Below are 24,106 nucleotides of genomic sequence, written 5' to 3'. Positions count from 1 at the left end.
AGTAATATTCTAACAGGATATCTTTACATTCACTCAAGTAGACTGTTGGGTATTTTCTTTTTTTTGCAGACTGTATTTTATGATAGGCAGATGTCATGTACGCTATAATGTGTTCTCCTGTCAAATGTTTTACTGCCACCGTGTGGTCGGCGATATAACTGTAGTAAAATATAACCTTGCAGCTTTTGAGTGTAATTTTGGTTTGAGCCATTAAAGCTTTTGGTAAATTTCTCATTGTCTATTAATCCCATCTCCGCAGCTTGGTATATCAAGTGTGTTGATATTGGTGTTTATTTCGTATTCGGTGATTTCAATGATAACAGCCGACGTTTACGACACCTCCTTCGACTCTACGGCAGGACAAAGAGGAGAGCCGCAAAGCGGTTTGTTTTGGACTGGAGGAGGTCATTAGAAAGTGAGGAGTAAGTACGGGCCGGCTCTCGAGGCACAGAGACCTTTAGTGCCAGCGTATCTCTGATGCCGGTGTGAGAAAAATTCATTATTCAACAACTCCGTGTAGTGTTACAACCGCTGCGAAATGCTTCGTCTCATCCTGCGGCTCAGGCCGTCCGCCGGGCTCCCCTGTCCCCGTGCCCTCCCTACCGGGCCTGCTGCGCTCGGCTCCCGCTCTGTGCCCGGAACCGGCTGTCTGAGGAGACTTCACTGCGGAGCGGGGTCCCGGACCGTGTCTTTTGGCTCCGGCCTCAGTCACAGAGGGGGCCTCCTGCGGTTACCCCAGCTGGCAGGCGGCTGTCAGAGCACTCGTTTCTACAGCCTGCCGCCGCACCAGAAGGTAACGTTAGCTGACGGACCAGGTGTGGGGTTGCTATAGCACCAACGGTCCTGCTAGCATGACCTCCCTAGTTAGCATTAGTTAGCACTGTCAGGTAGAGCAAATGGTGTCACAGGTTAAATACAGCTGTTGCATGAGTCTGAAACTGTAAAGTAGATTCTGCAAACGAGATTCTGTTTTTAAACGGTATATCAAAGCATTAAAATGACATGTAATGTCATTGAGCGTCACAGGTGGAAGCTAGTGCACGATGAAGTGAGCTGTTACTGTTAAATCATTTTTTTTTTTTTTTTTTTAAATAGGAGGTTAAAACATTCGGTTTGAGTTACAAGGTGCCCCCATTTTACAGTAAAGTCATCACGGGTGCTGTCACGTTTGTCTGTGGCATTCTTCAATGTCTTTGGAGACGCAGAGTCATTTTTTTTTTTAGCTGTGCTGCACCCAAGAGATGGCACCACTTTGCCCAGACCAAACAGGAAGGTCTGTTAGCAAAATAAGAACACACACCTGAATGTACTAGACAGTTTTCCCCAAATATATCAGTCTGCAGCAGATCAGCATGAATCAAACCGGAACATGTTAAAACTGAAGTGCTGTGAAAAGAAGAGATGCTGAAACTCATATGTTCAAGGATACATTGAAGTAGAGCTGCAGTGGTTAGTGGCTTAATCAGTTTCAAATCGAAGTTGATCCAAAGCAAATTTTCCATATATTTAGATAACCAATCAATCATTTCAGTGTCTTTATGAACATAAATCTCAAATATTTGCAGGTTTAAGCTTTAAATGTAAGGATTTGCTGCATTTCTTTTGTCAGTTATGATGATTGATGAAGAGCCTTTGGCTTTTGGACTGATAGTTGGATGAAAGAAGGAATTTGAAGACCCCAATAAATATTTTTGGACTAAATGATTAATTAGTTAATTGTGTGAATAATTTGTAAAAGGGGTGCATGATTAAAAAAAAAAATCTCTCTATACTAATAACTGGTAATTACGCACTAGTCATGGCCGATACTAATAAGATAACCAATAATTTCACATATATTATTTTAAAATTAGAATTTTGTTTTTCTGTGTTTTAATATTGATAGTGGCCAGTTGTGAGTACATAGATTCACTATGTACTCACAACTGGCCACTATCAATATTAAAACACTTTTGACTTTTGAGCTTGTTGCTGTCATACGATTGTCCCACAATGCATTGCACAAGAGACTGTAGATCTTCTCCTAGCCTGTATTTGTCTTTCTTGGTAGCACTTCTGTAGATTCTGTAGTCAGATGTGACATGACCTTGACAGCTACTGTAATACACCCCAGATGTGGTGAAACACCACTGTATGTGGGTCATTTATTGAGCAAGAGAATGAGGTGATGATGACGTAGCATCCACAGTTACAACACCTGATGGTTGGCTTTTTTTTTTTTTTTTTTAACACTATGTCCTGTCTGTCCTGAACCCCCAGTGAGGATACTGTAAAGTGACAGGGGTTCTCTTTAAGCATTATTGAATTAAATGTCTTCTTTGATATTTGGTCGACCAACAGGTTAACTATGGCATTTTCTCATGGCTCCTTAATTCTTAAACTGCTGAAATTTGTTTCCTGTTCATCAGGTGGAGCTTCCTGCACTGTCACCCACTATGCAGACAGGAACGATCGCTCGCTGGGAGAAGAAGGAGGGAGAAAAGATCAGCGAGGGTGACCTCATAGCTGAGGTACTGGCTGATCTTGTATGTTACATGTAACCGTAGGAAATCATCACGGCTATCTGACTTTTAAAAACGTTTGTGTCTTTTGTAGGTGGAGACTGACAAGGCCACTGTTGGTTTTGAGATGCTGGAGGAGTGCTATCTGGCAAAGATCCTGGTTCCTGAAGGGACCAGAGACGTCAACATTGGATCAGTAATCTGCATCACAGTCGAAAGGTAAGTGTCTGTGGTTATTAATATAAAGCCTTTCAAATTATGTTCATTATTGTGGATTTTTTACATTTTGAGCTTTTTAATCTGAACCAGCAGAAGTTGTAAAAATGATGTCTAATATATGTGTGTTTATGCTCCCTCGCAGCCCCGACCTCATCTCAGCCTTTAAGGATGTAACGTTGGACTCACTCAAAGCTGCAGGTCCCTCACCAGCTGCCTCTGCTCCTCCTCCTCCTCCTCCTCCTGCTGCTGCCGCTGCTCCTCCTGCGGCCCCCGGCAGCTCATATCCCACACACTTGAAGGTAGGCATGTTCCCTCATAAACAAAGTGAAGTCAGGTATGGAGGGGATGTTTATGGTCATGTCCTGTAGCCACAGCTGAAGTTTTCTCATGATTGTACAGTGGGACTGTTTTTCTGTGTGTGATGGGATCATCATATGACTACTATGTGTTAGCAGTGAGGAGACGAATGGATTTTTGAGGTGACATTTGCTGTTTTCACTCTGATGGTGCAAGCAAAATGCATCTTTTGAGTTAAGTAGTCTCTTTCTCCTGGAATTTAAAACCACAATGTGTAGACTAAGATAAATTACGTAGACAGCATCAAATTTCACTATATGTGTCTAATTTTATATGTATATCCCCTGAATGGTTCAGGAACATTTACTGCATGGGGTCATGTGTGAATGAGAGCAGAGATTAATATTCAGGGAGATCTGTATCACCAGTTATCCACCTCAAGACCCACTAACATGTCAGGAAATAGCAGCACGGCTATGTTTTGAATGAAAGCAGTGACATTGCAGACAGAAGCAAGTAAAGGGCTACTGTCTGGCAGAGACACCTGAAGGCTGAGTGAGCCAATGAATCACAAGACTCCACTGATGATGTATTGGAATCTGTGACTTGTTAACACTCACGAAAAACATGTCATGTCATGTCATGTCATTGTCCGTAACCGCTTATCCCTTTCCATGGGGTCACGGGGTGTTGCTGCTGGAGCCAATCCCAGCCTTGTCTCAGGGCGAGGGCAGGGTACTCCCTGGATAAGTCGCCAGCTCATTGCAGGGCCCTCACTGATGAGCAAAGTGGGGTTCAGTATCTCGCTCAAAGACACTTCGACATGCAGCTCAGCCTTGCCCGGTACCGGGATTTGAACTAGTGACCTTTCGATCACTAGTTGACCTGCTCTACCCGCTGAGCTGAATTTGATAAGACGTCTTCCTCCTTCCTGTAATAAATTCTCTATTCATTCCCGTACTTGTGTGGAGGGTTTGTCAAAGACTGTCAAAAAGGGTCTCTCCACACGTTGATAGATGTTTTTAGAATAACAAGGACAAGGAAAGGCAGTTTGAATCAAAGATTAGTAGTAATATGGATGTGATTGCTCCTTTATCTATTGGGTTTAAAGTCCTTGATATATCAATTATTTTATTAGGGGGTTGTTTTCTGTTTGTTGGTTGGCAGCAATAAATTGTGCATTGCCACCATCGGCTTGACTTTCCACTTTCCCATCTATATTGCCATGGAATGTGTGATAAGACGCATTTTCGAAATTTTTCTGAATGTAGCTGCATGCTTGAATTGTGAAAATCACTAGCATTGCCTGAAAGGATGACCCAGTAATTAAGGGGATAAAGTCGTTGCATATACATAACTAATTCTACACACAGTGGCTTTGATTATAGTAAAAAGTGAAACCAAGATGTTTATATTCTCATAAGAAAGTGAGAAAAGAGAGGTTGATTTTTCTGACAAGTTTTGACTTCTGTTCCCTATATTTCAACACAGGCAACTGTACGTACTTCATACTCCTCTATTTACAAAACAGGCTTGTTACTTTAGTGTAAAAGCATTTGAGGAGAGCAGTCAATTATTTTTATTCAAATGAGACTCCACAATCAACAGTCATCTCTCTGATGCATTTACGAACAGCTCAGACAATTCCTACAGATTCTACAAGTTCAGTAGACTTTGAATTGTATTGAAATTACATGAGGTTCAGTTAGCTTGAAGTAATGTTCTTCAGAAGGATACTTTTTACTTTTATACTTTGAGTACATTTCAGAGCCTGTACCATCACCTCTTACTTGAGTAAAGAATGTGTGAACTTGCCACCTTTGCTGCTCTGTAATAGCAACTCTGTATTGTTGGAATGACAAAACGGCTTCTGTATTCTGTCGTACTCCTTGGGTCATGTGTGTAGGTTTTATGGTGAGTCAGTGATTTGAATGATGAAACAATGTTGTAGCTCCTTGCTTTCACGAGAAACATCACAAGTTGAAGTCAAGGTGATGTTGTGATTTAATCAGAGAGTCCATTATCAGATGCCAGGGAGGAGCTTTCATTTGGTAGCGGCTGTGCTAATGTTTCCAAGCCTGATTGTTATTGGATATATCACTGAGATGATGCAGGCCCCGTTTAGGGTTGCTTTGTTTGTCACTAGCCACTAAAAAGTTGACATCCTCCTGCCTTGATCTTACAGATCACACTTCCTGCCCTGTCTCCCACCATGACCATGGGAACAGTGCAGCGCTGGGAGAAGAAAGTTGGGGAGAAGCTGAGTGAAGGAGATCTGCTGGCTGAAATTGAGACTGACAAGGCAACCATTGGTAAACCCAAACTGACTCAGACAGCTCTGTCCTGACATGTACTGTTAAATATCTGGTAAGTTCTGTCTTGTATGCTGACTTACAGCGTGGTCACTGTCCTGTGTTTGTGTGCAGGCTTTGAGGTGCAGGAGGAGGGATACTTGGCCAAAATCATGGTGGCAGAAGGAACTCGGGATGTTCCCTTGGGAACACCGCTCTGCATTATTGTAGAGAAAGAAAGTGACATCGCTGCCTTCAAGGATTACGTTGAGACTGGGGTGGCAGAGGTTTCCACACCACCTCCAGCTCCAGCACCGGCATCAACACCGGTGAGACACACACAAAGCTTTTGCCCAAATACTCGCAAAAATATGCTGAATTTTGCTTCAGTGCTTTTTAGTTTTAAGACAGCTTGTACACGTATCAAGTCATCTATACTTATTTGTTTTTATGTTCTAGGTTGCAGCCTCAGTTGCTGCAGCACCCACTCCTGCTCCTGCAGCCGCTGCCCCTGCAGCACCCAGGAAGGGTCGTGTGTTTGCCAGCCCGCTGGCGAAGAAACTCGCTGCAGAGAAAGGAATTGACCTGGCACAGGTCAGCGGTAAGTGACCAAGACACAAGTAGCAACACATCTATATTGATAGATTGAATTACAGTAAATAGTTAACAAGTGTTTTGCAATCAGCTTTATCCTCCTGGGTAGCTAAGACTATCAAAGATACGTCCTCTAAAAGCGCTTGGTTTTGCCACTAACAAGCCTGAGGTGGTAATTCTAAGTGTCACAATATTATGGAAACAAGTCGTATGGAGATACAGCTTTTTTGCTGAAGAGCAAGATCCTTCTCGTAACCAGAAACGCAGTTTTTGCTCAGAGTCTTATTCTGAAAACTACAGAACTGAGTTGTTGTCGGAAAAGGGTGAAAAGAATTGGAGAGAGAAGTTTTAAGTTTACCTAGCGGAAGTGGGAGAAAAAATGTATCTGCAAAGTCTTGGCTGAATGTTTAATTGACTGACTATATGTTTGACTCATTGACACGCATGTAGATATAAGGTCCAGGTTTGAAAATACCAGAATTCCCCTTTAAGTTTTTCAAGTGACAATATGAATACAGAGCTAGATAAAACAAAGGTGAAGTATATTTTATGGTGTACATTGAGCTGTTTTCTGTTCAGGCTCTGGTCCGGATGGACGCATCACCAGGAAAGATATTGACAGCTTTGTTCCACCAAAGGCTGCACCTGTAAGTGAAGCTCACACTTGTTTCTGAATCCACTATCAGTGCATGATTTAATCCTGTGTAATCATATGTAACAGCTTCAGTTATATATTCTTTAATTATTTTTATATATAAATACTGAAAATAAGAATGTAGTGCTGAAACCTTTTGATTTTGATGTTTCTTTCTTAAGGCAGAAAATCTAAACATTCTCTGTTTTTTGTAGCGAGAATTTGCTGCTTCAGTCTTTGTTTCTTTTTCGTTATCGATTGTTTTTGGGTTTTGGACTGTCACTTTGACAGAATTAGCGATTTGAAGATCTTGCCCTGTGTGAAATCATCAAACTTTTAATAATTTTAATCAATATCATTTTTCTAAACCTTTTTATTTCATTTTTGGATTTGTGTTCAGATGTTATTACAACTCTGATTTCAAATAAGCTGGGACACTGTTTAAAAATGTCTTAAGACTTTTCAAGTCCATGTAATGTGATATCTGTTATGCAATCATGTGTTGCACTCCCTGGTTCACAATTGAACCCTTTCATACCCAATTATGGTACTATCGCCTGTTAGCCAACTTGTTCCAAATAGGGTGTTTTGTTTTTTTTTGACCAAGTCACAACTTTCTCAGTCTTTTGGTGCCCCTGTCCCAACGAGTTTGTCAAATTCAGATGAAGCATATATTTTAAGGGGTCAATTAATTTGACAAGGAAAAACATGACATATAAAGACAATAAATTGGCTTTGTAATGTTTTCAATTAAGTTTTTTATCAAAAAAGGATTCACAAAATATTGTATTCTGTTTATGGATTTAGGAAATATGTTTTTAAACAGGAAATGTTTCAGTCTCCAAGTCATCCACCCGCCAAATAATCACGATTATAGTTCTTACCCGTGTTTTTAACAGTCTCTAAACGTTGGTGTCCTACTGTATGCCTCAAGGTTTTGTTGTAATGTCCTTTTAAATGCAAATCAAATAATTTGTGTTGGCAGGCCGTAGCTGCTGTTCCCACTCCAGCTGCAGCTCCAGCTGCTCCTGCACCTGCTGCAGCTCCTGCTGCACCAGCCGGGACCTTTACAGACATCCCTATCAGCAACATCCGCAAGGTGAGAGCAAACACACGCCTGCACTTTTGGTGGTCCATTGTGTTCACCAACGACTTCCTCTCCTGCTCTAGCTCCTCTGATAGCAGCCAGGTATAATTCATGACACGCTCCTTGTAAGCAGCGTTTGGCGCTGATGAATGCTGTGAGGCAAATATCCTGAGGGGTTTTCACGGTGTAGCTCTGTTATCTCTAACCTCTGCTTCCACATTTTGCCCTGGAGACGGGCACTTGGGCATTTATCAACACCGACTCAGCTAGCACGCTTCATCCCTGTCCGTGATGAATTATGGATCAAAGCTGAGGTGCATTTGTATGCGTCTCTCCTGCAGGTGATCGCGCAGCGGTTGATGCAGTCCAAGCAAACCATCCCCCACTATTATCTGTCTGTAGATGTCAACATGGACCAAGTGATCGAGCTTCGGAAAGAACTCAATGCTGTGAGTTTTTGCTCATCAATAGACCCGTAGCAGATTTTAATACATGGCGCTGAGATTTCATGTGTCTTTTTCCAAATAATCTCTCCTCCTCTCCGCAGGAAGTCAAAGCCCAGAATATCAAGCTTAGTGTGAATGACTTCATTATCAAAGCCAGTGCCCTGGCCTGCCTCAAGGTTCCTGAGTGCAACTCCTCCTGGTTGGACACAGTCATTCGCCAGTGAGTAAATGCACCTAACAAATCCGCACACATGTGAATGTTGTTTGGTTCCAACATATACAGTAAACAGGAAATTACAGATAGATCTTTATCAACCAAAGTCTCCTAATCTAGTCACCCGGTCCCTGTTGTTTAGCCTCTTCACATTATGTCTGACATCAGTCTTTGCATCGAAAATATACATTTTAATTATGTCGCTCATATCCATGGTAACATTTTGAGGAACAGATGCATCAGTGTAAAAACACATCTGATTGTTCAGTTATAGAAAGAGAAGACCACCAAAGGAAGTGTTGCCAGAAAAAGAAAACTGACCTTTTTTGTTCACACATCTTCCAGCAGAGGGCACTCAAGTCACAGACATGTTTCCATCTTCTCTCAGTTTGGAAATGAAGTTGACCTCATTTCTGTGCTGTCATTAGTATTGACTTATTTACTTCTGTTTCCAGGAACCATGTAGTGGATGTAAGTGTAGCAGTGAGCACAGCCAACGGCCTTATCACGCCCATCGTGTTTAACGCACACACCAAAGGACTTGTGGCCATCAGCTCCGATGTGTCAGCGCTCGCCGCCAAAGCGAGAGAAGGAAAACTGCAGCCACACGAGTTCCAGGTGCAACACATGAGCAGAGCCTTTGGGGACATGTGGGACAGAAGGGGAGAGCAAAACAATAGGTGTCAATACCTGTATACCCATGATGAAGGGAAATCCTCTTTGGGTTGTTGACTTACCTTTTATTAATTTAAGTCTAAAAAAATCTTTCTCTTTATGTATTTTTCTTACACTTGTGATAAAAAAAAAAATCTGAGGCTCAACTCAGAAGCAGTTTTCTTATGAATAATCAATATAGTATCCCCCGATCAATCCATACCAATTTGAGAATGTAGTTAACAACTTCCAATTTGAAATTCAGCCGATCATGGGCTAGTTAGCTTTTTATTTCATCCAGTGAAGCAGCAAATTGAAGTAGTCCATTTATGTGTTTTTTATTTATTTATTGATTTATTTTTTGTCAACAGGGAGGAACATTCACAATCTCTAATTTGGGGATGTTTGGCATCAAGAACTTTTCAGCCATCATCAACCCTCCTCAGTCTTGTATCCTCGCCGTCGGAGGCTCAGAGAAAAGGCTGTTGCCCGCTGACAATGAGAAAGGGTCAGTGTGTTCCAACACTGTAAGAAGATTGAAACATTACATGAAAAAAGAAAATCAAATCTGATGCAGCGTGTGTTTCTGCGTTTTCTCCGTAGGTTTGACGTAGCCAGCTTGATGTCGGTGACGCTGAGCTGCGACCACCGAGTGGTGGACGGGGCGGTAGGCGCGCAGTGGCTCGCCGAGTTCCGCAAGTTCCTGGAGAAACCCGTCACCATGCTGTTGTGATTGGACTGTACTGCCGTTAAACTGCAGCAACAGGCCCAGGCCGCTCACTGAAGAGATCTGATTGGACTAAATCCGTCTGGATCCTACTGTGATTGGCCCGCCTGCCACCAGGTCACTCCCAATTACCCTGAAGGGAAAGAGGCAGTGCTCACTCCGCTTACCTGTCTGTCTCTCCTGTCTATCTTTCTCTCCCCCTCTCTCATCTTCTATTTATTAAGGGCCCGACTCTGAGAGAACAGAATTAGGTTTATTTTATCCTAGAATAGAGACTGTCACAGAAACATTGATAATGTTTTATGAAGGGAAGTGTTACATGTCCAACCAGCGAACATATTCATCCCAAAACATATGTGTGTGTGTGTGTGTGTGTGTGTGTGCTAGTGTGTGTTTCTACCCACTCTGACCAGTGATTTTGTGTGAAACTGATAAAGACAACAGAAAGTGCAGCTAACTAACTGTGGCCCCGTTGAGTAAAAAGGCTTGTGATTTTTGTCTGCATGCAGGCAAGAGGATGTAAAATAAGTTAACTCGGAGATGCACAAAATTCAGATTCTCACTCTCTCACACACACACACACACATAAACAAACAAACACATAGACATGAAATAATGTTTTTTCTGTAGGTTGATGTGTATATTTCTCACTGTGGGGTGAACACAGTGCTTTGTATATATGGTGGTGAGCTCCCACGAGGCCTCACCATATAATTCTATCTCTGTACAGTCCTAAATGATAACAAACACTCTTAAAATAAGTACTGGACAGTTTTGCCAACTCTCTCTCCTCTGTTTTTATTTTCTAGTCTCAGAGTAAGAACACTTACCATTCGAAATTGTCTTTCACTGCTGGAACGCACAAAGCTGGTGCTGGATGTTACTTGTCGTTTGAATAAATTGGGAGAAGTCAACCTTGTGCCATAGGCTCTTTGGTTTGGGTTTTTACAATTAGACTAACAGCCCAAATTAAAGTGGTGTAAGGAGTAGAAACTAACGATGTGATCACAAAGAATCTGAAACGTCGAAGGACGAGAAACTACTGCCCTTCATCCATCATATTTTTTTTAGTAAAGATTCCAGCCTGCAGTCAACTCCCATGTGTGTGTATTTTCTCACATCTCTTGGTCAGCTGCTGATTCATGAAGGTCCACACACACACACACAATAAAAACTCCACAGCACCTGAAAACAGGCTCAGACCTCCTCCTTATTCATGAACATCTCCTTTATTTGGATTTTATCTGCAAAACCGGCATGTGGAAGTGCCATCTCAACCCTTCTAGTCCTTTTTAAAAGAAAAAATGTCAGCAACGTGAAAAAAAAAAAAATTGCCATGGTGATATGTGTTCAAATGAAAGAGAGAAAAGATAAAGATGACAGGAGCCCAAACGAACTGCAGGCCAGCTTGTAGTTGTAACAGGGAGACACTGACCTCAGTGCGGTGATTTCATAAAAGGTCAAATTGAAAACTTGAAAAGGTCACATTTTTTGCCCCCTTCTTTGGTCCAGCCTGACTTGAATGTTTTAAATATACTCTCTATCCTGCCTCCTCTGCTGCTCCAACACTTATTTTCCTTCAGTAAAAAGCAACAAGTACCTCTTTTGCCAGTAATCCATGTCGCGTGAAGGTTCAGTCATGAAGAAAATCAAAAAAACAATTTCCTTACACTCCCACGTTGGGCTCATTAAATCTAGTGGTGAATGAAATCAATGATGGAGGAAATATGCAGGTCCTGTACTTGAGTAAAAGTACTAATTCTACACTGAAATTACTCCAGAGTCCTACATTCAACCCCCTTCTCTGAAATGAAAGTAATATCAGCAAAATGTACCAAAGTATCAAAAGTAAAAGTGCTTGAAAAATGGTCCCTGTCCGTGTTTCACTATCATACGGGATGTTTCTTGGATTAATAACACTGCTGCACTTGCATTTTACTGCTGTAGATGTTGGAGGTTGAGCTCATTTTAATTACATCATATATTGATGAGTAGTTTAATCTACTGTGTGGCATCATATTCTAAAAGCTCATTGTATGTGTGTTACATTGCTGAAGACCACATATCGTAAAAAAGCTCTCATGGTGTGAGAAAAACCTCCCTGTCTTTTTCTGCTTTGTGATGATTTATTTCCCAGCCAACCCGAGAGGGGTTATAATAGTTTATTTAGCTAAGAAGTAAGAGACACACAAGAGAATATATATGAAATATCAAATTCAAAATCACTAAATTTGATACGTGACTTACAGGCAGTTGTTTTACCCTTTCTGTCAGATACATGGTTCTTATCCGATCTGAAAAGTGACTAAAGCTGTCAGACAAATGTAGTGGAGTCAAAGGTACAGTATTTGCCTCTGAGATGTAGTGGAGCACCAGTATACTGCAACATTGCAACGTGAGAAGTACAAGTATCTCGAGTTTGTGCTTAAGTAACAGTGCTCAGATCTTTTACATCACAAAAAGTAGCAAAACTTTGGTGTAAAAATACTCAGTTGTAAATTAAACTCCACATGTATAAAGTACCAAAAGTGAGAGTACTCATGCAGAATGGTCCTTTTTACCGAATCATACATATTATATTGCTGGATTATAATTCCTGATGCGTTAATGTGTCACTTTATCACTTTAATATTGCAACTGGTGAGGGTGAGGCTCATTTGAATGAATTATGAACTGCTGAGTAGCTTCACTTGTAATAATTAATCATAATAAAATATAAAATCACATAAATTTTAGTAGAATACTAGTAAAGCACATGAAAATTGTGTGAACAGGACTTAAATAAATATAAATGTGCTTAGTTACTCCCCCCTCGATTAAATCTGACAGATAGGTTGACTGTGTTGATTTTCGGCCCTCATGGCGTGTGTGTGCTCCACCACGTGATGCCTGGTTGTGACTGGCGAGCGTCTAAACTGGAACATAATTTGATGATCGCTGCAGAACTTGGCAGGCGGATCGACTCGACCCGTGTGAGTCACGACTAACGAACATGTTTTATGTAAATCCTTCAAAAAAAAAAAAAAAAAAACCTGCAGTGACGGAGGTTTGTTTAGCCCATAGGTCATAACTGGATGAAGGTCCTTATCGCCAGCCGACTCGGGTGCCAGTGTCAAAAACTCATCAGGGCGGTGACAACCTGGGGTCTGCCTCACACCCATGAGTCACTGTACATGGATGAGGGGATAACCACTGTTTTTTTTTTGTTTGTTTGTTTTTTTAGAAAGAAAGGAAGAGCTGATTTTGGGACTCTGCTACTCTTTTTGTAGCTGTACAACAAGTCTCCAGCAGCTGATTTTACCTCATCAGATCTGTGAGCTTTTAGAAGTAGTCAGAGCAGAAGAGTTCAATCAGTTGCCAATTAACAATCTTGAAGAACTAACAACTGAAACAAGCTACGAATTGAAGCAAAAACTGACTATATCATATGATTTTAATCAGCCCACCAAAGACGACGTGTTTGCAACACGACTGAAGAAAACTTCAAAGTTGTTGTCGTCTTTCATTATATCATCCATTGTTCATCAGTTCATCTTTTGCTTAATTGTTTTGTTTTTAAAATACCTTCAAACAGTAAAAAAGAAAAAAGTTTCCAAAAGCATATCTTTGATTCTTTTGTCCAAGTGTCACTCCAAAAATTACTGAATATATAGGATGTGAAACAGATCAGAGCCTCAGATCCCCATCAGAGAATGTTAAAATAAACCCACCAATTTATCTCAGATGGCCTCCTTTATTATTTTGCACGATAACTTTATGGGTCTTTGTACCAAAACATTGTAATTAAAATCCATTCACGATTGCAGGTGGAGTGACCAGTGCGAGGGCGTTTTTGTCGGTCCTCGGCCTGTAAAAACCTGCCGATCCGCAGGTGTGCAAAAATTTTAAATATCTCAAAAAATTAGAATATTATGAAAAAGTTAAATATTTTGAGCCGCATGCTCAGGTGTAATAGAAGCCCAGGTTGCTTTGATAGTGGCCTTCAGGTGCATCTGCATTGTTGGTTCTGATGTCTCTCACCTTCCTCTTGACCTGAACCCCACAGATTCTGGCCAATCAAGCACAGTAACATTGTGGTCATTGAACCAGCTTCTGGTACGTTTGGCAGTGTGGGAAGGTGCCAAGGCCTGCTGGAAAATGAGCATCATTAGTCAGCGCAGTCGCCTACCGGGACATTTTAGAGCACTTCATGCTCGAACATGACAAAAAGCACCCCTATTTCACAATGTTAAAGAAAGTGAAGAAGAATTCCTGGATCCGGATGCGCACTTAAAGTTAAAGAGGTCTGTTCTGGGCTGAGACCCGTCTTCCACCCAAGTGTTGCTGAAAAAACGTCCAGCGGTTTTTGTGTAATCATGCCCACAAACCAACCAACGAACAAACGAGCAGCTCGGTTCAGTTTGAGCAGTAGCTTACGGCGGCTACTGTTTTAGCACACAGGAAGTCGCCGGTATCGCCAGTTGCTGGCTGTTTGGCGGGAAAAACCTGTCTGGTGAGTTTTCTTGCAACAAAAATCTTGCCGCCGCACATCACATATACTGTGTGTCACCCTGCTGCACGCTGTCTTATATAGGTAACTTTTTTTTCTTCTCTGGAGCAGCTGTGTTTACTTATGTTACACTGACTAATTAGACTACGAGCATGACCTGCTTTACCCTCCATACATACTTCATTAAAAATCCATCTGCAGTCACGTTAGTTTATCTCTTACCCGACAGTGCGAGGTGGGAGCGAAGTGAGAGCGAGGACAACGGAGGGTGGGGTTTGTTGCGTCGCTCAATAGATTAATCATGCATGCCTAGTTTTTCCCTGGCCACCAGCTCGTACACAGGGGAGAGAGAGAGAAAGAGAGAGAGCTGTTTCCTCTCAGCTATGGGCTCCGCTGGAAGATGGATGCTCTGGACCCTGTGCGCGTGTTTCACCGCTCTGCAGAATGGTGAGTGGGCCCCCCGTCTTCTGTCTTTTACATGACACATATCTGACATTTTATTGCACAAAGCTGCTGCAGACTCAAGTGTTTTCGGGGACTCTCAAAGCTGCTCCCCGCTGCTTCTTTCAGAGGACATAACTGCACATTTGTCCACTCAGACTCCTTTAATCTGCATTGTAGAGTTATATCCACACTGACACGAGATAGCTCTAAAGCTATGTTTGATATGTTTGACTGTGACAATGCAGATCTTTTTGAAAGCGTGCTAAAAGTGTCCATCATTAACTATTTAAAGCTCAAACACTTTTCCCCCCCCACCCCCCTCCACCCGCCCCCGACCAGAAATGTTAAATCAGATCACAAATAAGTGCTTTAATCATGTAGACGTGCGATGAGATAAAGATTCAGTTGTGACCCTGAAAATCCACTTTTTTTTTTTTTTTTTTTTTTTTAAAACCACTACAGTTGTAACAAATAAAGGCTACGTTTGTCGTTTTGTGAATTTTAATTTGAAAGGGCGGAGAACTGGTGATCTACATAGAGACAATGTCTCGGACTGACGTTATGTTTTCACGAGCACATCCCAGTGAAGTGGGCTGTTGTTCCACTCAGTCTGTGACCGCTTTGGCTCACCCTCAAAGCTGTCAAGTGTAATTAACAACTAATATGCACGCTGAATTCCCACACACACACACACACACACACACACACACACACACAAAAGGCCCGGGGATGACAGAGACGAGGAGGAGGAGGGAGGGGGGGTTCATTATTTCAGTAATGAAGGTGGAGAGGGAGCAGTGGCGTCTGCACAGGGAGACTAAGTTGAAGGCAGAATAAAATATTTAAGGAATAACTCCAAAACTCCAGGGATTCTCAGGATTTCATAAGATCTGAGTAGGCCTTTTTTTTTTCTCCCACGCCTCGTCCGTGGACACAGTTGCACTCAGGGTGACCATGAGGGAGTCCAGCCTGAAGGTGGTTCAGGGGGATTTCGTGGTGCTGCCCTGCTCCTTCTTCACCTCCAGCCCTCTGTCCAGACTCAACGTCATCTGGACTCTGGCTCCCCTCTCCAGCCCGGAAACCCCCACACAGGTGTGACTCCCAACACAAACACACACACTCACACACACATAGGCAGCCTCTCTCAACAAGCTACATACTTATAAACTGATCATACATGTCTTTATTTCAGGATGGGTATTTTCAGGGTTGTATCAGGTGCCAGCCATGTGGATAATATTTGAACGTTTCTGTATTTTCAAATCATTTCTGCAGCTCAGGCTTCACTACGTGTGTCGGTAGAAGGCCGGTCTGTATTTCAATGCTCTGAAACTACCTCTATAAATGGCTGCGCTCACTTCCAGGTGATTGTGTACGACCATGGGCAGGTGATTGAGGATCCAGCCCTTGTCGGCAGGGTGGGTTTTACAGGTAAGACCGGAAAAAGGGTTTTTGGAGAAGAGAAAGATCATCGTCAACTGATGTTTTTATACCCATCAAACTAAATAAAGTCTCTATGTTTTCATGACTGAATGAACAAACTGACCTTACAGGACAACACAATTTAATTCACTTAATTTACTTTGTTTTTATGTGGTGAACCATGCCACCTTTCTAGTCTCCAACAGCGTTCTGGGGACCTCATTTTATTCATGTAAACCTGCTGCAGGTATCCCCTGGAGTGCAGACATTGTCCTGAACGACACGCGTGTATCAGATGCTGGTATTTACCGCTGCATGGTCAACAACCCACCAGAGACGGCAGACCCTGGCATCGGAGAGCTGGAGCTCGATGTTCTGGGTGAGTGTGTCACACGTTGTCTCACCAAAGCACTTCACACATATTTGAAACACTCACCATTTAATACACTGAGTCAGGGATGCATCCATCCCTGCAGTCGGACACTCATATTCAGTGTGTTCCCGACCACATCTGCCACTACTGGTGTGAATTCTGTCAGACAAACAGAGAGGCCAGCAGAACGGCTCTAATCTTGGTAATCTTGGTCCAGACCGCAATTATTCAACAGGTATTTGATGGATTGCCAGGAAGTGATGTACTGACATTCAGAACCCCCCTTACAGCACAAGGATATATTGCAATATACTGGAAAATATAATTTTATATCTTAAAAATACACTTTAATATATGGATGGAATCCACATACATGTGACAATGCATGCCAAAACATATACAAATACAAATATAATCTTTGATGATACACTGGTTGTTGTTGAAAGTAAGCAAAAGTCACACTTGAGTAAAAGTAAAGATATTGGGCTAAAATATTACTTTGATAAATATATATGTATAGTTTAGTATCAGTAAAGTATCAAAGGTCGACTGATTAACAGCCTGGCTGATTATGGAATTATATAATGAGCATTTTAAAACATTTCAGAATCAGACTTATTTTTTCTATCTGATGCAAATAAAATTAATTAAATTTAAATAAATGCACTGCTGCTTTCACAGTCTGCACAATATCATAAGTACATATTGTATCAGAAAGAGCAGAGCATAGAAAATGACCATGTGAAGTACAAGTACCTCATGACTGCAGTGAGGTACGCCCTTCTAGTACAGTGTCTAATGATTGTTGTTGCAGCGCCGCCCTCGCTGCCTGCGTGTCAGTGGGACGGAGACATAGATATGGGAGGAAGCGTCACTCTGTCCTGCTCGGTGGCGGAGGGCGTCCCCACGCCAGAGATCCACTGGGATAAACTGAATCCAGAGGAAATTGCACTTCCCATCAACATGGAGGGTCAGTGCAGACACGCACACACACACACACACAAATCTGACCGATCATTAGACCAAATCATAATCTTGCGTGAGATCATCCTTTTTATTTTCAAAGTCTCAAGATCTCATAGACAGCGAAAAACATTTCAGGGAATAGTTTATAAAATGCTGTACGAGTGAACCTGAACTGTTCGCACAGTACAAGGTGTTGGAGTTTATAATTCGATGATAATTCTACTTAAAGGTCCAGTGTGTAGGATATACGGGCAGAATTTTAATGTAATACTTCTAATTATATTTTCATTAGTGTTTAATCACAAGAAACTCAGAATTGTTACCTTAGAATGAGCCTTTTATATCTACGGAGGGAGCATAGTCCGCCATTTCTGATTTCTTTTTTTTAAGAATTCCCCCAATGACATCACTATGACATCACCAGTGTCTCTCTTCTCCCTCTGTCCCTCAGGGGAAATGTCAGGCTCCGTCCAGATTGTCAACGTGTCCTCTCAGACGTCCGGCCTGTATCGCTGCTCCGCCACCAACGTGCTGGGAACGGAGAACTGCTACGTCAACCTGTCCATCTACAGCGGTGAGCGGCTGTTCGATCACCCATAATCCCTCTCTGCCTCCTTTCAGCACAGCCACATGAGTGGTTTGTAATGTTTTCCCATTTCTCCGCAGCCCCTGAAAGTTCCTCGGGCATGCTGCAGGGCGTGCTGCTCACCTTGTCCATGTGCCTGGTGCTGCTGGCGCTGCTGGCGCTCGTGCTGTGGCTCCATCGCACGGGCCAGGACGGGAGGTGGAGGCAAGGGAAGGAGGAGGAGTGTTACAACGAGATACACTACACTCCGTCTCTGATGAAGCGCTCGTTTGTATGATTTCGCAAAAAAAAAAAAAAAGAGAGATTCTCCAAACCCCCCGGTGACGAACTAAAGACTCCTGAGACTCTGTTGCTGTCATGTAGTTTATGGATCTTTACAGTCCACCCTGTGCTCCCTGCATGCCACTGCATCACCGCACAGCATCACAAATATTGAAATAAATGCAACGTTTCCGGCAGGTGTGGAATTTTATTTCCATGATGTATCTACAGTTGTACCGCGTGACATACTTACGATCTTTTCCTGCAGTCCCATGATTTATAAGGTCTCTTTTAAAAGAGACCTACTTTGTTTTTTGTTTTTTTTTTGTCTTTTTCCTTTTCTTCAGTGTTTTATGGGTCCTTGTGCAGGTGAAAGTCTTCAAAGTTAAGAAGCTCCAAGTTACTGAAAAGTGTCAGTAATCCCACGACTTTGTGACATCACCTTCCGTTACCTTGTTGTACATTTGCATAATTTATGTTTAGAAGCTAGTTTTGCACGTGAGAACTGGGTGGCTGTGGCTCAGGGGTAGAGCCAATTGTCTTGTTATTGGAAGGTTGCTGGTCCGATTCCCCTGGTCCGCATGTCGAACCCCAAGCTGCGCCACGCATGGCAGTCACCACCATCAGAGTATGAATTACTGTAAGTCACTTTGGACAGAAGTGTCTGCTAAATGTAGAAGGGATTTAGCACAGCTGCTCTATTGTTGTTAGCAGTGCTGGCCCAGGCATGTGTGAGCTGACCAATCAGAGGAGAGTGGGTATTTGGGAGGGAGGGGGGGACTAATTTTTGGTATCCTGCCCTCATCAAAAGTCGCTGCTCAAGGGGTGCCGCTCAGTTGGTACAGAGGCTTTGTCCTCACTGCAGCAGCCCTGGGTTCGAGTCCCAGGCGGAGCTCAAACAGCAGTGGGACGTCTGTCCCAACAACTGGGCTAAACGGCCCTCGAACTCAAACCCGCCCTGAATAAAGCAACGTAAAGGCCAAAAATAATTCAAAAAAGAAAAACACTATTAAAGCCCTTACATCATATCCAAGCACCAAAGCACCAACTTTGTATTCATCAAGTCTTAGAAAAGAAGATACTCCAAAAACATCTTCAGTATTTCAACAATTGATTATGAAAATGAGAACGCCCAAACAAGGCCATGAAACAAATCTGTAATTACATATCTATTGAGAGTCGATTCAATGCTGTAAAAACGGAGTGGAGAGTGGGAGAAAGGGCGAGAGGCAAAAAGATGACGGTGAATTTGAGCAGAGCAGAGGAAACGTTTAGCAGTAAGTGGTCAATCTGACAGTAAATGTACAGTATACAGCACTTTATGTCACTTGATGAATGCTGCAGCGTCTCAAGACCAAGAAGTGTCTCGTCTGTTTCTTCTCCGCAGATTGAAAAGTGAAATGGTTATCCACAACAACAGGGTGTAGGTACATGTAGGTTTCTAGGGCGCTGGTGGAAACACGACTGTATAGTTTGGAGAGAAAAAGGAGGACGGCGCTCGAGGCCGGAGAGCTCAGTGTCAAGAAAAAAAACCAAAACAGACTGAACGAGAGTCAGGCCTGTTGTCTCAGAGAGGAATGACGTCCCTCTGACAAGAGCGAAAAACAAATGTGGCCAACTGGCTCTGTTTGTAACCATTAAAATCTGACAAGGTGAGATGAAACAGTTTCCAGCATATTTTAGGTAATTACTGTGCACTGAGTTAGAGGTTAAGAAGGCTAATTGCTCATTAAACAGAAACTTAGCTGATCAGCAGCATATTACTGCCGGATCATTTGATGAAGGGCAACACGGCAGTTTAGCACGACTGTCGGGTGTTTAACATATTTTTTTTTTAAGGAAAGCCAACAAGTCAGGTAGCCTGGCTTTGCAGGACTAATTTACAAATTAGCATTAGTGTGAAACTTCTCAGTTCACTTTTCAATTTTAAAAGGGGAAAGGGATCAACTGGTGCAAACCAAACACCTCTGCACGCAACTGGATGGACCTGCAACCAATCAGAGCAAAAGGAAAATGAAATCACTCACAGCAGTTGATTTGCAAACAAAGACACAAAAACCTTTAATTTAAATAGGAGAAGAAAAAAAACAAAACAAAACAAAAAAATCACATAAAAAACTGTACAGAACATTGAACATTGACTTAAAGTTCTTAAATAAAAAGACCCCTCTCCCAAAAAAATAACTAAAAGTAATAAAACGATAAACAAGGTGGGATGGTGTATGATACATTTTGTGCAAAAGAAGTATTAACTGATTCTTCCCAAACTGCACATTTCAATGTGAAGAGTGCCTCTCTCCACTCAGCTCTCACCTCTGATGGGTAAACACAAGAGTCCCTCCCCTTGAACCTCAACATAGTGTCTTAAATGTAAAAGAACCCAAAAATCCAATAATAATAAAATAGATTTATATTTTAAATATATATTTATATACGAAACATGCTGTACATAATTTCAGAGATTGAGAAATCCCTTTTTATTGACACCCAGGTCTGTCCGTGAACTTGTGCTTTCCTCACTCCCAGCAATGAAAATCATAAAATAATAATAAAAAAACAAGATTACTCCCTGTTGCTTTGGATACAAGATGAATGAGGAGAAAAGAAAAACAGAAAACAGCACTGATCCGAAAGTCTGTTTTTCCTGAGTCGAGGGAGTCACTAACATGTTTCGAGAGGGACACTGACGCACTTTTTCTTTTCTCGCCCGCCATAGCTTCTTCACAGCCGAGACTGACGAATCTCACAGCTGCTGCTAAAAAAGATTTAAAAAAAAAAAGGAAACAAAAAAACTCTGTAAGGTGTGTCTGTTGTTCACATGAGCTGAAAGTGGAGGGGGGGAGGGCAAAAAAATCAGCACGGCAAAGTCTGGGAATAGCGCGGCAAAGTCAAGAGTGTTTAACAAATGTGGCTTTAACAGCATGCAGAGCACATTTTAACCCACAAAGAGTAAAACACTGTAAAGGGGGCGTCTTTTCTTATGTCAGTGTGATCCCAGAACTCAACCTGCTGCACAACTGTGACACCTTTTTTTTTTTTTTTTTTTTAAATCCCCCTTTCAGTTTTCTCTCTTTGGCCAAAATGTCCTGCAGAAGAAGTGAGTTTCTTCCCCCGTTTTAGACCCTGAGAATGCTGGCCTCCTTTCAAGTTTCCAACAGGGAGCTCCAGAGAGATGATTTGGTGAGAAAACCAGCCTACGAGGCAGTCTTCTGGTTTGACGATTAGGTTATTTCTGAACATCTCAACCACTGCAGACATAGGGGACAGAGCTGCTGGACCTGGGGGAAACATTTGGGGGCCAAATTTGGTCGGAATTTGGTCCAGCTTCTTCTTTTTTTTTCTCTCGTGTGCACGTTGCACGATTAATCCTCAGTGTGTTTCACAGTGGTGGAACAAAAAGAGTGCAAGAGTGGGAAAGAAACCAACTTAAAGTGACTTCCTGGGGGATACTTCCAGTTATGTTACACACTTTAACACAAAAAGACAGCCATCAGTGAGATGATACAAATGTGATGACACCAAACAAGTTGAGGGAGGTGAGGGTGGAGGAGGAGGGGGGGTGGAGGGGGGTTTACAATTGACAGAAGGCAGATTTCCAATTCGATACATCAGCACACCATATTGACAAATCCCGTTTAAGATATCTGTAAGACAATATTAATCAAATAAATATTCCACCTTTGCTTTCAGTATTTATTCAACTTTGTTTATTTCCAACTAAAACGCTGGATTTAACTGTTGTAGAAACAGCAGTAGTAGTGGGTATATTAGTAGTAGCAGGAGATGCAGAAGCAGTAGTATAGTAACGGGAGGCGCCGGACTGCAGGCAAAGAAAACAGAGCTCCCCACACGAAGCAGCCTGGGTCCCTGCTTACTGAGAGAGTCATGAGCTGAGTGGATCTGATCAGAGAGGGGCGTCATTGATCGGTCATCCCGAGAAAAACAAAACTCAGTGCCCTTTAAACACTGAGGATCTCTTCAAGTAAAGTAAAAACAATTTTTAAAAAAGGACATTCCACTCATCAAAAGAAAAAAAAAAAAAAAAAAGGCTAAGTTTTTCTGACACTCCCAGTTTGTTGGTTAGTGATCAAGTCATTTTCACAGATTGATCCTGATCCACGGGCACCAGCTCTGTCTGAAGTCGTTCCACATCTCAGTGTTGCTAGTCAGATTCAGGACTGGTGTGCAGGCCTAAACAGACTGTAAACTAGCAGTAAAAGCACCACATGTTGGCTGGGATGGAGGGGAGGTTTTTTTTTTTGTTTTCTTCTTTTTTTTTTTCCCTGAATCTTGCTCCGAGACAGAACTGTTGAGTGTTTGATGTTGTCAGGCACCTCTGTAGGAAATAGGCCAGAGGACAAAGATGACAATTTTGGTGGGGATGTGTTGTTATTTTCTTTTTCTTGTTGAATATGTTTGAATGTGCAGGGATGAAGAAGAAGTGGAGGCTCTGACATTCGTCAATATGTACTGTTGAATATTGTTTGACACATGATGTAGGTCCGTGAGCATGGGGGAAACAGAACAAGGCTTATCATGGTTTCCACGTCCTCCACCTGCACATACAGCAACATACTGTAAGATCTTAAAAAAAGAAAAAAAAACAAAACAAAAAAACAGTTATGCAAATGATAAAAACCAACCAAACAAAAAAATCCTGCTGCAGATGTCAAGTGAGAGAAAAGTCAGAGGCGATCCTCTATTCTCCAGTATAGAAAAATAATCAATCCTCAAGCAAAATATCCCTTATAATTGCACTGGCCTTTCTGGCCTGTCACTACTGTTCCAACCTAAAGGTTGTCCATAGAGACACTGAGTGCCTTTGTCAGAAGAAAAACATTAAGAATGAGTTCACCAGGCCTTCATGAAAGCGGACTTTGGAATAAACAGGTTAGCTGAAATCATTTCATGATCTGACGTGCATCAGCTCCGCATGCTATCAGATGTGGAACTCCTTTGGCTGAGAAGGAGAGGGGCTGATGTGTATATGACCAAATCCATCCAGTATTGCAGTGGGCCATTAGAGGAAGTCATAGTTCCACTGAGTTAGTTAAAGGAGGGTTGATGGAATGAGTCCCGAAGGCTGGAATGAGTCTGGTCTGGGCGGGCCGGACCCGCTCCAGAGTCGACCGTGGTCAGCTGTGCTTTCACTGCAGAGAATGTCACTCGGGGTCTCCCAGTGCAGACTCAGCGCAGGTGCTCAAGTAAAGGCAGCTCTGTGGATTCCTCTCGGGGGGTGGGGGGGTCCCCTGCGCTCAGCAGGCTCGGGTCCAACGTCTGAGTAACTCCCAGAGGATCTTGCGTCAGACTGACCTCTTGTAGGGGTGCAGGAGGAGCAGGCTGTAAAAGATGAGACAGATTTAGTTTGTTCAACCCCCAAAACACACTACTGAAAAAACAACGTTCTCACAACTATGAAAGCATTCAAGCTGGTTTGGGTATATACACATCAACACGTATCTGCTGACCACCCAGACAATGAGCCTTCCCCCCAATGTTGCTTTAAGAAACGAAATGATGTAAAACAGCACACAACAGGCTGTAGCAAGAATATGTGGGTCCCAACAAATCAAGTCAACTAAAGTGTGGATGAAACAGGTATAGTGAAGGCTTGTCTAACCGCTGAGAATTTCTGATCACAATCTGACAAAGTACTGTACAGTTCTATCCCACTTCCTGTTTGCGTTCCTTAACTGCAAGCAAGTTGAAATCACTTGGTCACAGCTAATTACACCAATTACTTTCTCATTTCCTTGATGAATCAGCTGGTCTCTAAAATGTCATGAATAGCATAAAATGTCCACACAAGTGGCCAGAGTCCACTGTAATGCTGTTAAATATCAGAATATTACAGTAGACAGAGAAACAAAAAGACTTGTTTGCATGAGCATCTTAATATTA

The 24,106-nt window shown here is 42.2% G+C and overlaps 3 protein-coding genes across 5 annotated transcripts in view; 2 read left to right on the top strand and 1 right to left on the bottom strand.

Annotated features, from left to right (window-relative positions):
- The first annotated feature begins 349 nt into the window (after window positions 1–349).
- dlat (dihydrolipoamide S-acetyltransferase (E2 component of pyruvate dehydrogenase complex)) lies at window positions 350–11,263 on the top strand. The gene is made up of 14 exons (XM_037120724.1): window positions 350–793; window positions 2,409–2,510; window positions 2,596–2,720; window positions 2,863–3,019; window positions 5,203–5,329; window positions 5,444–5,637; window positions 5,768–5,909; window positions 6,482–6,549; window positions 7,522–7,635; window positions 7,965–8,072; window positions 8,171–8,289; window positions 8,739–8,901; window positions 9,309–9,445; window positions 9,541–11,263. Exons 1-14 carry the CDS (start codon window positions 539–541, stop codon window positions 9,668–9,670), a joined length of 1,941 nt encoding a protein of 646 aa, XP_036976619.1. The 5' UTR covers window positions 350–538; the 3' UTR covers window positions 9,671–11,263.
- A 3,126-nt stretch (window positions 11,264–14,389) lies between these two features.
- zgc:165604 (uncharacterized protein LOC792578 homolog) lies at window positions 14,390–18,834 on the top strand. Its single transcript, XM_037119787.1, has 7 exons — window positions 14,390–14,600; window positions 15,535–15,689; window positions 15,962–16,028; window positions 16,267–16,398; window positions 17,207–17,362; window positions 17,810–17,932; window positions 18,025–18,834. The coding sequence occupies exons 1-7, from the start codon at window positions 14,459–14,461 to the stop codon at window positions 18,219–18,221; spliced, it is 972 nt and encodes a 323-aa protein (XP_036975682.1). The 5' UTR covers window positions 14,390–14,458; the 3' UTR covers window positions 18,222–18,834.
- A 1,407-nt stretch (window positions 18,835–20,241) lies between these two features.
- The window catches only part of LOC119031069 (pecanex-like protein 1), a 28,276-nt gene continuing 24,411 nt past the window's right edge, over window positions 20,242–24,106 (bottom strand). For all 3 annotated transcript variants that reach the window (XM_037119199.1, XM_037119198.1, XM_037119200.1), the window contains exon 36: window positions 20,242–23,545. In XM_037119199.1, the coding sequence (XP_036975094.1) occupies window positions 23,393–23,545 (153 nt within the window). In that variant the 3' untranslated portion in view covers window positions 20,242–23,392. The remainder of the gene's footprint in view (window positions 23,546–24,106) is intronic.

The sequence above is a fragment of the Acanthopagrus latus genome, chromosome 13, assembly GCF_904848185.1.
Source record: "Acanthopagrus latus isolate v.2019 chromosome 13, fAcaLat1.1, whole genome shotgun sequence".
Taxonomy (NCBI): Eukaryota; Metazoa; Chordata; class Actinopteri; order Spariformes; family Sparidae; genus Acanthopagrus; species Acanthopagrus latus.
Note: the sequence above shows the minus strand (reverse complement) of the source record. Positions and strands in the feature narration are given on the sequence as shown.